General features: G+C 32.5%; 1 protein-coding gene across 3 annotated transcripts in view; it reads right to left on the bottom strand.

Moving 5' to 3' along the window:
• Tmtc2 (Transmembrane O-mannosyltransferase targeting cadherins 2) overlaps positions 1 to 13,301 on the bottom strand; it is a 290,264-nt gene that overhangs the window by 132,331 nt on the left and 144,632 nt on the right. For all 3 annotated transcript variants that reach the window (XR_015546164.1, XM_087409526.1, XM_087409524.1), the window contains exon 2: positions 1,993 to 2,233. Coding sequence is in view for 2 of the 3 variants with exons in the window: in XM_087409526.1 (XP_087265652.1) it covers positions 1,993 to 2,233 (241 nt within the window). In the remaining variant the exon portion in view is untranslated. The remainder of the gene's footprint in view (positions 1 to 1,992; positions 2,234 to 13,301) is intronic.

The raw sequence follows: 13,301 nt of genomic DNA, 5'->3' as shown, positions 1-13,301 counted from the left end.
CATAATTTATTGCACATATAATTAAATTGTTCTTTGCATAACTCCTTAAAACGTCATTAAAACAAAGTTAAATACTGTCAAAGTTAAATACTCGCCAAGTTAAACATAGCGATCGAAAGAGGTGATGTAAAATTAAAGTCTCATTAGAATGATAGGACCTTGTTGCGGTTCTTTTGACTCTTCGATGTATGCGGAAATTGTTATTTGAGATGTTCGCGTACGCCGAATCGCCATTACACTTCCCTTTCATGATCGCGCCCTATCGCCCTTTTCGGAATAAGAGAGATTCTAAGCTAACTAAAACGAAGTGACGTCGTAAAATTAAAACCGTGCAGCAGGCTTATGGTAAAGTTAAGCGGGTTCTCCCTCGTTATTTGAATTCTGCCGTCGACGATCTTCTAAAGATGTGCTTCCGTGCAGATGAAATAAGAAGGATCTCAGCGGATTTATTTCGGATATAAAACGAACCTATGATTACTTAATAATTAGATGTATTCATAACGCGACTTTTACTGCGAAGCGAATTGCGTTCCTCTTAATCTCCCCCGATTAAATCGTGCAAATTAGTGTCGTGCAATAAAGTATAATTGATGGTAGAAGAATTAAGTCTACCGATAGTAGATGTCTAAATCTTGATTAATTGTCGGTATTGCTTTCTTAAATGGCAAATAACAAGGACAATTTATACGAAATAAAGCAAAAGTGATGTAGAGATAAAATTAATTAGCAATTAACTTTTGTTGAATATTGACGAATTCTAAATGGATTTCAAACTATACATTAATCTTTCGCGATATTTTTATACAATATTAATCTTATAAAGCTGACGTCAAAATCTGTAATACTGTTACCGATACCGGAGATTCATTTAATTTTTTATTAAAAGGCTCATTAATTTGAAGAGATCAAAATGACATAACTAAAATAAAAAATTATAAATACTAAATTTATTTTAATAACAATAATTAAAATTTGCAGATGTGAAGAATATAATTGGTCCAACAGACCCATTGGTAGCTTTAATGAATTGAAAGAGGAATACAGCATATTTCAGCATCGGAGGAACTTTTAGGATTTTAATTCTTTTTATAATCACACTACATCACTAGATATATCTAGGTGTCATCGTTAGTTTATTTCTATCATCTTAGCGTAAATATATTCTCTAAAAGTAAATCAGTGACTTCAGTGCCACACTTATAACGGATGTATTAGTAAATATTTATTGTTTTGTTTTTTAGTAATAATAATACACTCTTCACTTTTAGGGATTAGGATTCTCTACAAGTGAATCTGCAGAAAATCATAATCTCTAAAAGTAAATATTCGTTGATGATATATCAGTGTATAACGATTCTAAGTGTAACACGGAAGTCGATAAGAATACACTGATTTAGTTTAGTGCTGATTCTACAATGAGTCAATAGTCGGAAGTCTTAGTCTTAATCAATGAAGTTGTCTAATCAGCGTTAGTCGTACAAGTTGGCTATTGGTCAATTTCACCGATAAAATTTACGACTACCGACTCATTATTGTAAAATCAGCATTAGAGAGTATGCTATTTGTTACGAATGTTACGATACTCGTTTTCTTATCAATTTTCTATCACGGCTGAAGTATATATATATAATGTTTTTTCACAGATTTAAGATGCTAGCAGCATTTTAAATCGACAATAAATTTAATTTACAAAATTATTATTTCATAGTTGATTATATTATCCGAAAATAATCGACGCGCAATCATATATCTAAAATAAATTATAAATATATAATTATAAATATATCTAAAATAAATATTTAAAATACATATAGAAATATTATTTCAACATCTAATTCTAATCGTGGTTGGTGTGCTTCTCTTACAATTAGTTGATATAATCATTTTCTTGTTTAACGTAATGAAATCTTTTTTATTCCACCGTGATTTAATCGTCACATAATGCGTTTATTTTGCTTCGCGAGATAATATCTTGCGGAAGCAAACACTCACCTTTCTGGCGACCTTGACCACGAGAACGGTACAGGCGGCGTGTAATGCCACGTTCACCAGATGGTAGCCCCAGGGTTCGAGACCACCTAGAAAATGGTTCAGACGAAAGGTGGCCACACAGAGCGGTCGATAGCTTCCATGTGAGCCACGTTCCGTCAGCGGTGTTCCCCAGAAGTCATTCTCGAACAATCGGTACCAAGGTGTGCTCGCCAGCAGGTCGGGATTTGTCAGGATGGCTCTTCTACAACAAAAAATGTGATAATCTAGATTATATATTAATATTTTGGAAAATTGTATATATTGTATGAAAAATTGTATATATAAACACATATATACGATATAAATACATTTTTTTATATCTATCAGGGAGTAGAAGAGCTACTTTTCCGTTATTTTTATAGTAACAATTTTTATAATAACAATTTGATAATGATATCGTAATTTTTTATGACTGTAACGATGATTAATTAAACCACAGACTTCTATATATTACACTAGACCGCTAATTTTTACTCTTTATTTTTTTATCATTATTTAAAAAGTAATGCTTTATTTTTTTTGTTAAAATTTTTATAATGTTAAAATAAATAATATTAGGTTGAAAAATGACATTATTTAATAATAAATATTAATTGTAACAATCAATATTGAAACTTGAAATTCGGAACTTTCTGTACAGCGAGCATATATTTAAATGTATGTTATATTTATTTAATAAGCTTCTGTAATTTTTTATATTGTTTTTATTTTTTAATGTATATTTATCTTTAGAAATTTAGATTGCATCTACAAATACGCATAGAAATTATTAAAAATTTTTATTAAACATTGTTTTTTTTATAAACAATATCGTTATTGAGAATGTGTTTTAATAAAATAATGTATTCTATTGAATAGATATAAAAATAACACTATCCGAATAGATATAAAAATAACACTATCCGACAAATTTAAACTTTTTTTTTTTTATCACGAATAGGAGTTTATGATCAATTAGTCATAGACTTACAGATTTTTTGTCACTGAATACGAATCCGTAAATTAAATTGCTCTATTACGTCATATTTTTAAGAAAATTGAACTTAAATTTGTCGAAAATTGCATTTTTTGATACATTTGAGCTAAATTATTTCAGAAATGTAACATGTTAGAGCAATTTTATTTATGGATTCATTTTCAGCAACAAAAAAATCTATAAAAGTCACTTATCTTATTGGCCGTTTTAAACAAAAAGAAACAGCCATAATGAAAAGAAGGGAACTTAAATTCATAGATAAATATAACTTTTTGAGGATTGCTCATGTAATTTTAATAATCACTTGTCGTTTTTTTTTATAACAAATGGAAAAATAATGCATTATTTATATAAATTTTTTCAGTAGAATCCAATAGTGCTATTATTTTCATTCAACTAAATTTTTATTAATTTAAATAATAATTGTTAAACAAATTATATGTGATAATTTCGATTTCAGATTTATAATCAACGATCTCACAAACCATTACGTGCAGGTGATTTAAATTGTCCTCAAAGGATTATATTTATCTACGGATTTAAGTCCTTTTCTTTTCATTGTAACTATTGTTTCTTGTATAATGCAATCAATAAAAGCAGGTGACACTAGAGGATTTTTATTGCTGAAGATCCGTAAATAAAATTGTTTTATCACGTTACATTACTGAGATATTTTAACTCAGAAGTACCAAAAATGCTATTTTCGATACTTTTAAATTTAATTTTCTCAAAAACATGACGTGAGCAATTTCAGTACAGATTTATTTTTAGAGATAAAGAATTTAAAGAAATCGCATCGGGTCTCGTTCATAGTTTAAAATCCGTATCGAACATTATAATTAGGGATTTAAGTAACGATAAAAATAACAGCTGAATTCAATACTGTTACTATAAAAATATAACGATGTTATTATTACAACAGAAGAAAATAACGATCATTACAAAAAAAAAACAACGATAATGGTAATGGCGTTACAAGTAAAGCAGTACTTCCCATCCCTGACTATAGAGATTATAATTTAATAAAATATTATGTAGCTAAATAATGAAATTATTAATTTATAATAAATCCTAATGATAATTAAATGTGCTTTAATGTTAAATAATAGTGCAATGATGAAAATTCACATAACTCGATCGAATTTCCATTTGAATTTGTATAAATTATAATCAAGTTTGCGCTGAAAAAATAAAACTAGTTATGGAAATAATAAAAATTGACAAAATTGTTTTTTTAGCACGTCGCAATTTGCTTGTAACTTAATCAGTGTATTGTAATAATGTAATCTGTATTAGGTTACCAGTTTACAAGCCGTGTTAAAAATTGCGAGATAGGTATTATTATACCTAATGCAATTCGACCCGCGGTCAAAATAAAATAAGCCATTTCTCTCTCAATTTGCCTATTTCCTCGCCATGCCGTGTAATTTAATATGGGACTTGCAACAATTCGGTCAGTTCATCGCGTTAACCGCATCAACCGAAGTTCTCGGGCCGAATGCCAGCGACAAATCATTCGGGGTGGCATTTAATAAACCATTTTTATCTCGCGTCCATGAATTAATTACTTGGGCCGCGAACACACCATCTCATGTATGCATGTATTAGTTGGCAGAAACAATTTTTGTGCTCGTTATTGATCGGTCGTTTCCTATCACCGTGTAAATCAGTGCATCGACGTATTCAGACCTCATTCGAGTGTTTTGCATTCGGGAAATAAAATTGAAAATTAATAAAGTGTATTACTTGTTTGACGGAATATTTAATAAAATAGCTATTACGTCAGATAACATTTTAATATAAACTGTTACTTCTAAATAGGGTAAAATAAATAAAAAAAATAATACTGAAATAATATTTAAAGCATATATAGTAAGTAAACTAATGAAAATTTTTTAATTATATATATATATATTAATACGTTCTATAAATTATTTCTAAAAATCAAGTAACAATAGAAAAGTAAAATTCTTGAATATATTAGGTTATTAAATCTTAACGTTTGGACTTGTTTCACGAAATAAGTGCATGAAAAGAACAAAAAAGCTTTTTTTGCTAAAGCATCTAAAAATTTAGCTAGATACAGATCTGAAAATAATATTTTTAGACTATTAAAATTATTATGTAGGAGGCCAAAATAAACGAGCAGTATTGCAAAAAGTTTTTACATTTCAACAATTAGTTTAAACATCCTCCGTAGGCCGTGTTTCGTATACACTGCCAATGCTGAAAATCTATAGTATACGTAACGTGAATTATAGATTTTCAGTACTAGCAGTGTATATCGAAACACAGTCATAATTATTTTAATGGTCTAACTATGACAAAGTTTTCAGATTTGTATCTAGTTAAATTTTCATATACCTCAGTAAAACTGTTTTTGCCGTGTGATAGAGGGTCAACAATAATGTAGTTAAAATTGCCATTTATATAGAGTACTCGTTATTATCACCTACTTCGCCGGCGAAGCAATCGTACGTGAAGATCATTTACACAAGTCGTCGTGTGCTAGCCTACCTACCTACCTACCTACGAAAACGGTTAGGACGACGATAGCATTGTAGTGAAATGGTCTTATCGCCTGACCTTATATCGCCGGCTATACACTCACGTGTACATATATTTCCACGTGTAAGAACTGCAAAGTGTGTATTTCGAGCATTTCATGAATCTAACAACCATTGGTCTCGGAGAAAGTGATGGAACGAAACGACGCACACGAGAATCGCAATAATGTCATTTGCCTAGTGTAAATTTTCTTCTTTTATTACGGCTTTAAATGCAGAAACTATCGGTGGAGTATTTCGAGATTATTTAATAATTTAAAAACTCTCATTAATGGTTCTCATGCTATCGTATTGAATAAGTATGGATTTGTTATATGACTTGCGCATAGCAGCTTGAACGAGGAAAGGAGAAAGGGAGAGAGAAAGAAAGAGAGAAAGAGAGAGAGAGAGAGAGAGAGAGAGAGAGAGAGAGAAGAGAAAGAGAGGAATAATTTCAGTGAAACGTGCGCACGTAAAAGCAATTTGTTCGAAAGTAGTAATACAAAGTACATACTCTAATATTTTTAAACATGCTTTACATATAAATGTTAAATGAGAAAGGAGCTATTTATCGAAGTGATTATTCAAGAAGTTGCAACTTTTCACGGGAATATATATTTTTCAATGAGAAGATACATTTTATTGATAATAAATATCGAATCGGTGGCAGTTATTGAGTGCTTTATAAGGCGAGCATAATGTAAACTGTTATCTTTTCTAGATTACATTTTCAATTATCGTATCGCCGTAAATAAAGGATGTGAAAAAATAACGCAACGCGAAGAGAAATAAAAGTGGCTTTTACACAAATATTGAGATAATTTTATATCATAGAACTGAAACATCTTTTTTAAATGCAATCTCTCTCTCTCTCTCTCTCCCCCTCTCCCTCTCTTTCTTCCTTTTCCTCTCTTTCCAAGATTAATTTGTCGACTCAAGTTAAAATCGTGAAAGATGATACGCAAAGAAAACCCACAATTACGATCGCGCTTTTATGTTGAAGAGTTTTTTTTTGCCTTTGTGAAAGAACATAATTGAACCCTTACGCGGCTAAATCTGTTTCTTCCCGCAAAGAAAGGAAAGAGATTACCATAAGAACGATGCACAAGTATCACTTTCGCGAGATGAATAAAGCTAAACGATAACGTTTTACGCAGCTAAGTCTATTATATTTATACTTTAAAGTTCGCGTCGGAGGAAACATTTTGTTATTTCATTTCAACTATCCCTTTCGTTTCACTTGTATTTCGCAAAATTATGCACTCGACACGTTCAATCTGTTATTTTCGCCATCACTTCGTCCAATTAACGCGGTCCTGTTGAACGCGCTGTAAAAAGATTTGTAAGAAACACGCCATCGCTCGTTACCTCTCGTCGAACTTTTTCTTTCTCGAATCGCATAGACGATCCCTCGCCTCGGGCGAGGAGGCGTTCTAATCGGCGACCGATCAATATTCATGGGTATCGATGAACTCGATGTTTCGGTTCGTCTCCGGATCCTATACCAAAGGCTACACTGTAAAATTGCATCGTCGAGTTAGCCTCGTCAATTTTGCGTCGCGTAATTTTTAGCATCAGTTTAATGAGCAGCGCATTTTTTAATATTATTCTTTTCGCTTAAAGTAATATCTAGATTATATTTTTAACTTGTACTACGAACAGTTTTGGATTTAATAAATTTCTCCTTTAGAAGATACCAACTGTATTTTATACATTTTATATAAAGGATATTCCCAAATATCAATTTTCCATCAAAATATTTAATTATTATTTCAGACAAATCTAAGTGAATTTCTTGTAAATTGTTCATTAAAGATTCTTTTTTTGAAATCTGCAGCGCAAATGTTTCTTAATTTGCAATTTTGAAATCAGTATGATATTAATGTAATAATATTAAAATAGTTCATAGACAACTAAACAAATTTACATAGAAGTATTACGTCGTGCATTTAGATGTCATATCCTATATTGCCATTTCAGTTGTAAAGAATTCATTTGAATTTTGTTATAATATTTATTCGCAATCAGTGACAGTATAATCAACAAAATTACGTCAAATTATCGAAGCGCGATGTAACAGGGTTTAATGAATACAAATTATCGAAATAGAGTTTCTAATTATCAGCAAGTAAATTACTTGAATTTAAATATTTAAGCGTTATGGCTCACAGATACCTATATATTTAAAAGCACATATTCCCTTTATTAATCCGCGAGTAAATTTCGCGCCGAGTTCGCACGGAAATCTCCACAGAATTCGGGATGTCGCATAAAACGAGTGACACCAAATTACTTTCTTGTTAGTCGCTTCTGCACAATTCCCGCCGTTTTCCCCGAATAATTTGTTATGCCGGAATGAGTTTGTCCGTAAAGCTGTGCCCGTCCTCGGGCGCGAGTAATCGAGATTGCGCGTCCTCTCGATGCTTTTTCGCTCGCGGAGCTTTCGGCCTCCATTCGTTCGCCGGCACCGGCTGGCTTGTGTGTAATGAAAATTTGTAAAATCTCCCGACGTGAAACACGAACGACGCCCGGGACGAAAGGGGAGGAGGACCATCAATTAATCCCCATTCATGCCGATTGCAGCATTCTGAAAATTCACGTCGAATTCGCCTCGTTTAGGAGTTATTTTTCTGACGCGGCGCGCCCTCTTTTCGCTTTGCTTCAACCAAAGGCCGACCAAGTAAGTCGCTCTTCTCCACCTACACGCTCCTGCAATTAAATTCATGCAGATAATCTGCGGACTCCTGAATTTTGACATGACAGTCTGACTAAGTGACACACACACACACACATCGGATGGATATGAAACCGAAATTTTCGGAAACTCATATTAAAAAGAAAAGAAAAAGACGAAAGGATATTTATACATGTAATGTAATTTATCATTTATCTGATTTGTCTGATATAATAATCCTCGAATTTATAATAACAAAAAGTTAAATATATCGCTTCTTTACCTCAAAAAATTAATATAACTTAAAAAAATTAAGTTTTCCATACTGAAAGAAAAGATTGGCTGAATATGGCATAGCATTTTTAATTGATTGCAGCAGCCAATTAAAAATGCTATACCATGTTTTATCATCTAATTTGCTGTAGTAGCCAATCTTTTCTTTTAGTGCAGAAAAAGAAAAAAATTTTTTTTCAACTTAATAATTATTAACTAATCCGCAAAAAATATATTTTTAATATGATCAAAAGTTATTTTTGTCATTTTCGTTTCACAACCCTTAAAAAAATAATTCTTTTTTAATTATAATTGATGATATTTTTTTATCAACGATTTTAATAAAATTTAGTTCACTTTGATATGAGAATTTGTGTTTAGCTCGTAGTGTATTTAATACAATATAATAACTCGAAAATTACGTTTTTTTTTTAAATTACTTCACTTCCGAAACGAAAGAGCGATATCTTTTCAAAAATTCAAAATTTTGTATACCTACAATTTCGTCCATTCGCTACAACCAAGATCGTGGGAAAAGTTATTTTATAAGTTACTTTTTAGATTACGTACTTGTTATAGAAATTGAGTATAAAAAGTAATACAAAGAATTAGAGCAAATGATAAATAAAATATACTCATAATATAAAAAATCAAATATTCGAATGTATTGTACACGATTTCTGTAATAAAAACTAATTTATAAATAAAGTAATAAACCTTTTCTTGGCTATAACAATGACATAATTTAAAAATAAACATTTTTAAGTTTTGCTTACAGAAAAAGACAGAAGGATAAAAAAAAGGAAAGGTATATACTTTAAAAGAAATTTTTTTATTTTTCCATAATCAGTTAATAATCGTTTTTATTTTTCCGTAATCATTATTACACTAAAATTGCATTTTAAAATTACTATTAAAATTTTAATGATTTAAAATATTAATGATTTGAAACTCATTTTTGAAAATCTTTTTAGAGTATCATGAACATGTATTGTCTTTTATTTGACTATTATTCTTAAGTTTTTATTTTTCTTATAAGATTTACGAGACGACATGGTAAAGTTAATCATCGTATGTCTGAGCAAAACAAAAAAAAAATGGAAATTCAATCTCGATAATGAACACCGCGATCGCGCGAGACAGAATGACGCGCGTGTATATTCGCGAGATACGTTCAACGGTTTAGAGATCGATCACTCTATTGTCACGGCGAGTTCGTATGCGGTCGATTTCAACGAGAAGAAGATATTCTCGTAGCAGAAAATACTAGAAATTATTTTCTTCAAGTCCGCGAGAAATAAAGATATCGTATAAACGAGTGTATAACAGAATGCGGACGTGTAACAGAATATTCGTAGAAAGTTGTGTACAACAATTCACACTGGTGCGCGTGATGTTAATGAAGCTCGTCTCGGGCGCACGAAACGATACAATGTTTTCTGTCATGAAGTTAACTTTTGCGCGAAACACGTGATTCGAGTATCCGCTTCTCTTTACACTCTGTACACGTCGGATTCTATTTTTTTTTATACCCGTGCATTTTTCACAGACAGAATTTAAACCGCAAATTATTGTTATATTCCCGTCAAGAATAGTGAGGTAAATAATTATAAGACTCGACACTGACATTGCTCGCTTTTACACGAGAGACGTTCAAAAACCAGCCACATTATGCTGACACAGGCGAGTTTTACGGACCGAATAGCTACGCTTTACGGAAAAAAGAAATGGAAAAGGGAAACGATCTTCTTTCTAAAAGGCAGAAAACGTCACCGAAATGTCTCGACCTGATAATCTCTGAAAAAAAACGACGCGACGTCATAGCGTGTTCTCCACGTGTCGCGTATGACAAATGTAAACGTTCGCGGGTCGACGAAGCTATTAGGGAGGAGGTGTATTCTTGTTGACGCACGTATACGCTCATCCAGACACACATCTACATGTAAATATATACACATCTGCGCATTTATGACAACGTGCGCGTGACGTTAATGAAGCTCGTCCTCATGGGACCCGCGAAGAAATGGTGCGACGTCACGTAAATGGATTTGGAAGCGAGGATAGGTATATATGTAGCTTACGTTCTTTCGGCTCTTTCGTCTTCCCATCCCTGCAGTCGCGTCACTTAATACTCGCCCGACCCCTTTAAGCCTCATCGACTTACGTAAGACGACGCCGATTCAATTTTCTATCCTCCTTCTCGTGGAGGGTGCGAGCCGAATCGGAAAGCGCTTAACGACCGCGCGGTCAAATTAGAATTATTGGGCACCCTCTTCTTCTTCTTCTTCTCTTCTCTCAAGTGCGCAGAAATGAATTAATAAATTACGGGGCAGGTGCTTCTTCCCCTCTTCCTCATCTCCTCCCTGTTCTCTCTCTTTCTCCTCTCGGAAAGATATAGATATAGATATTCCGTGCGGTCACGATATTAAAATCGACCGATGATTAATTTCAGTCCGTGGTTTCGTTCGGTTCGCATATAGGTAGTGTCGGCTTTATGAAAAAGTAGGAGGGTAGCGGAAATGCGATAGAACGGGATATGAGAACGAGAGGGTAGAACAGAGGCAAGGGACGGCTGTGGAGTTGCGTGGAGGAGAAATGAAGTAGAAGAATTAGAGGAAAGATGTCCTATCGATTGCATCCAGTTTCTATGGCAAGTCGATGCAGAAGAAGAGAATGGCAGGATAAGATGTGGCGTTGATCGAGTGAACGGTTGTTGCATTAGATTCAATGATGACATTACATGACGTATTCTCTATATACAGATATTGCTTTCTTGACTTGTCCGCCTCTATATAATATTGTCTTTCTGTGTACATATATATATATATATATGTGTATGTATATTTTAAAATCGATTTTTCTTGATTCAGCTTTTATTTTTGTAATTAAATAACGAGCTTTATTGTAAAATTCCTTTAAGGAGAGATTCGAAAGAAATATCAAATTCATTTTGCAAACACGTAGAATTGAAAAACATTCCCGCATATCGTTGCCAAGTATATCAGTAACAGTATATAAGTTGGGGTATTTTCTGGCGTATTATCGTATCCTGGCAAAATTCTAAAATGTAAGATTCAACATTGCTATGGAAATTTCTAAGGAAAAGGCAATATACTAAAAATCAATTAGTGTTTCAGATATCAAGATTTAATGATAAGAGGGAATATGTCAGTGGACATTAAATAAGTAACAAAAAAAAAGCGTAGAACAAGGGAGAATTAGAGATCCTTGTTTCATAACATGCGGATAGTGTAACGATTATTAAAGGATTTTACGTCCCTATCTTTTTACATTACGAAGCGGTGAGAAAATCGGTTATGCGCCACCGCGGGAAACTGGGGTATTATCACAAATGGAAATTTTTTGCAACGTGGTAAAAACCTCTCCCAGGCCGCGTGATCTCATAAACTTCTGACCCGCGATCATTTCCATTCCCTGACTAGGGCGCGCATTTCGATTCGCACGAACTCGAATGAGACTCGTTAATCCTCCGATAAATAAAAATTCGTTTATCGATTAAGCGAACCGCGATGAAAGTGGAACGACGCTCGTTCGCTCGTTAAAAGCTTTAAACAGTCGACTCGTTAGATAAATCTGTGTTAATTTAAGGAATAAAATTACTTCTTTTTTTTTTTGGAATGTATTCATTGCATTCGAAAGATAGATTTCCGTTTTTCTCGTTCCACGTTTCAAATCGCAGATATTGGTTTCTCTTACAACGTGTAAAAAGTTATAACGCGTTTCCGCTTTGTATTCGTCTTTATTTTTTCCTTGTCAATTCGACATGGTATTCTCGCATTCGTGTCGAATTATAATCGTTGTCTAAAGTGCACCTGTGATTTTTTGTCATGCGATATTACGGGAACCACTCTTCGCAGGTCAGGTGAAACACGTCACCGGAGCATTAAGTATTCGTCAGTTAACGTTTTCCAGCTTCTGCACATCGACCTGTGACTTGATATTCAACAAGCTTTAAATTTCACAGGAAAACAGTAGTGAGCTTTATTCGGAACGTAGAAAAAGCTACGATGGCAAGGTAACCACTCGCTGAAATATTTGTTGTGTCTCACAGATTATATTATTTTATTTGATTTCATACGATTTCATCTGATGACAAATATTTTCTTTATTATATATAAAGTCATTTGGTAAAATAAATGATTTTATCTAATATTACACAATTATTTCTCGTAGTTGCACATTAATTGTAATTATTGGATTACAAATTGGGATTTCATATAAATTTTATAATGATTTCGGGGACTCTGTCCCACGATCACATTAAGTGATTACCCTTTCGAGTTACGAATCATTAACTTAATCATATATCTTAATTAATCTTGGCAGTAAATCATTATCCCAGATACGGTTGTCGTTATCGTGTAGAAATTTAATTTTAATTTACAAAGAAATTTTATTTCTTATTTTGCAAAAAAAGAATAAACATATTCTTATCTTATTAAAGAAAAAGCAGAAAATACAGAGAGATTTTATTATTTTTCTTATTTTATAAAAAAAATTAAAGATAAATTCTTATTTTGTTTAAGGAAAACCAGAAAATATACACAGAAGTTTTACTTTTCATGTTTAAAAAACATTGACTCAATAATAAAATATATTTTTACACAAGCTTGGTAGGAGAAACATGCAAGAGGAACGTCAAAATTATATCCAGGAAATACATCGTTATGTGCAAAATTACTTATGCAATGGTTACTGCAATAATTTATGACATTATGAGCGTCTTAATGCAGAGATACAAAGTCTGTATCAAAAGTACCCGATCTCTGCGACTATCTGT

The sequence above is a fragment of the Acromyrmex echinatior genome, chromosome 9, assembly GCF_024713525.1.
Source record: "Acromyrmex echinatior isolate Ae372 chromosome 9, ASM2471352v2, whole genome shotgun sequence".
Lineage (NCBI taxonomy): Eukaryota > Metazoa > Arthropoda > Insecta > Hymenoptera > Formicidae > Acromyrmex > Acromyrmex echinatior.
The sequence above is the reverse complement of the archived record's forward strand: the minus strand, read 5'-3'. Positions and strand labels throughout refer to the sequence as shown.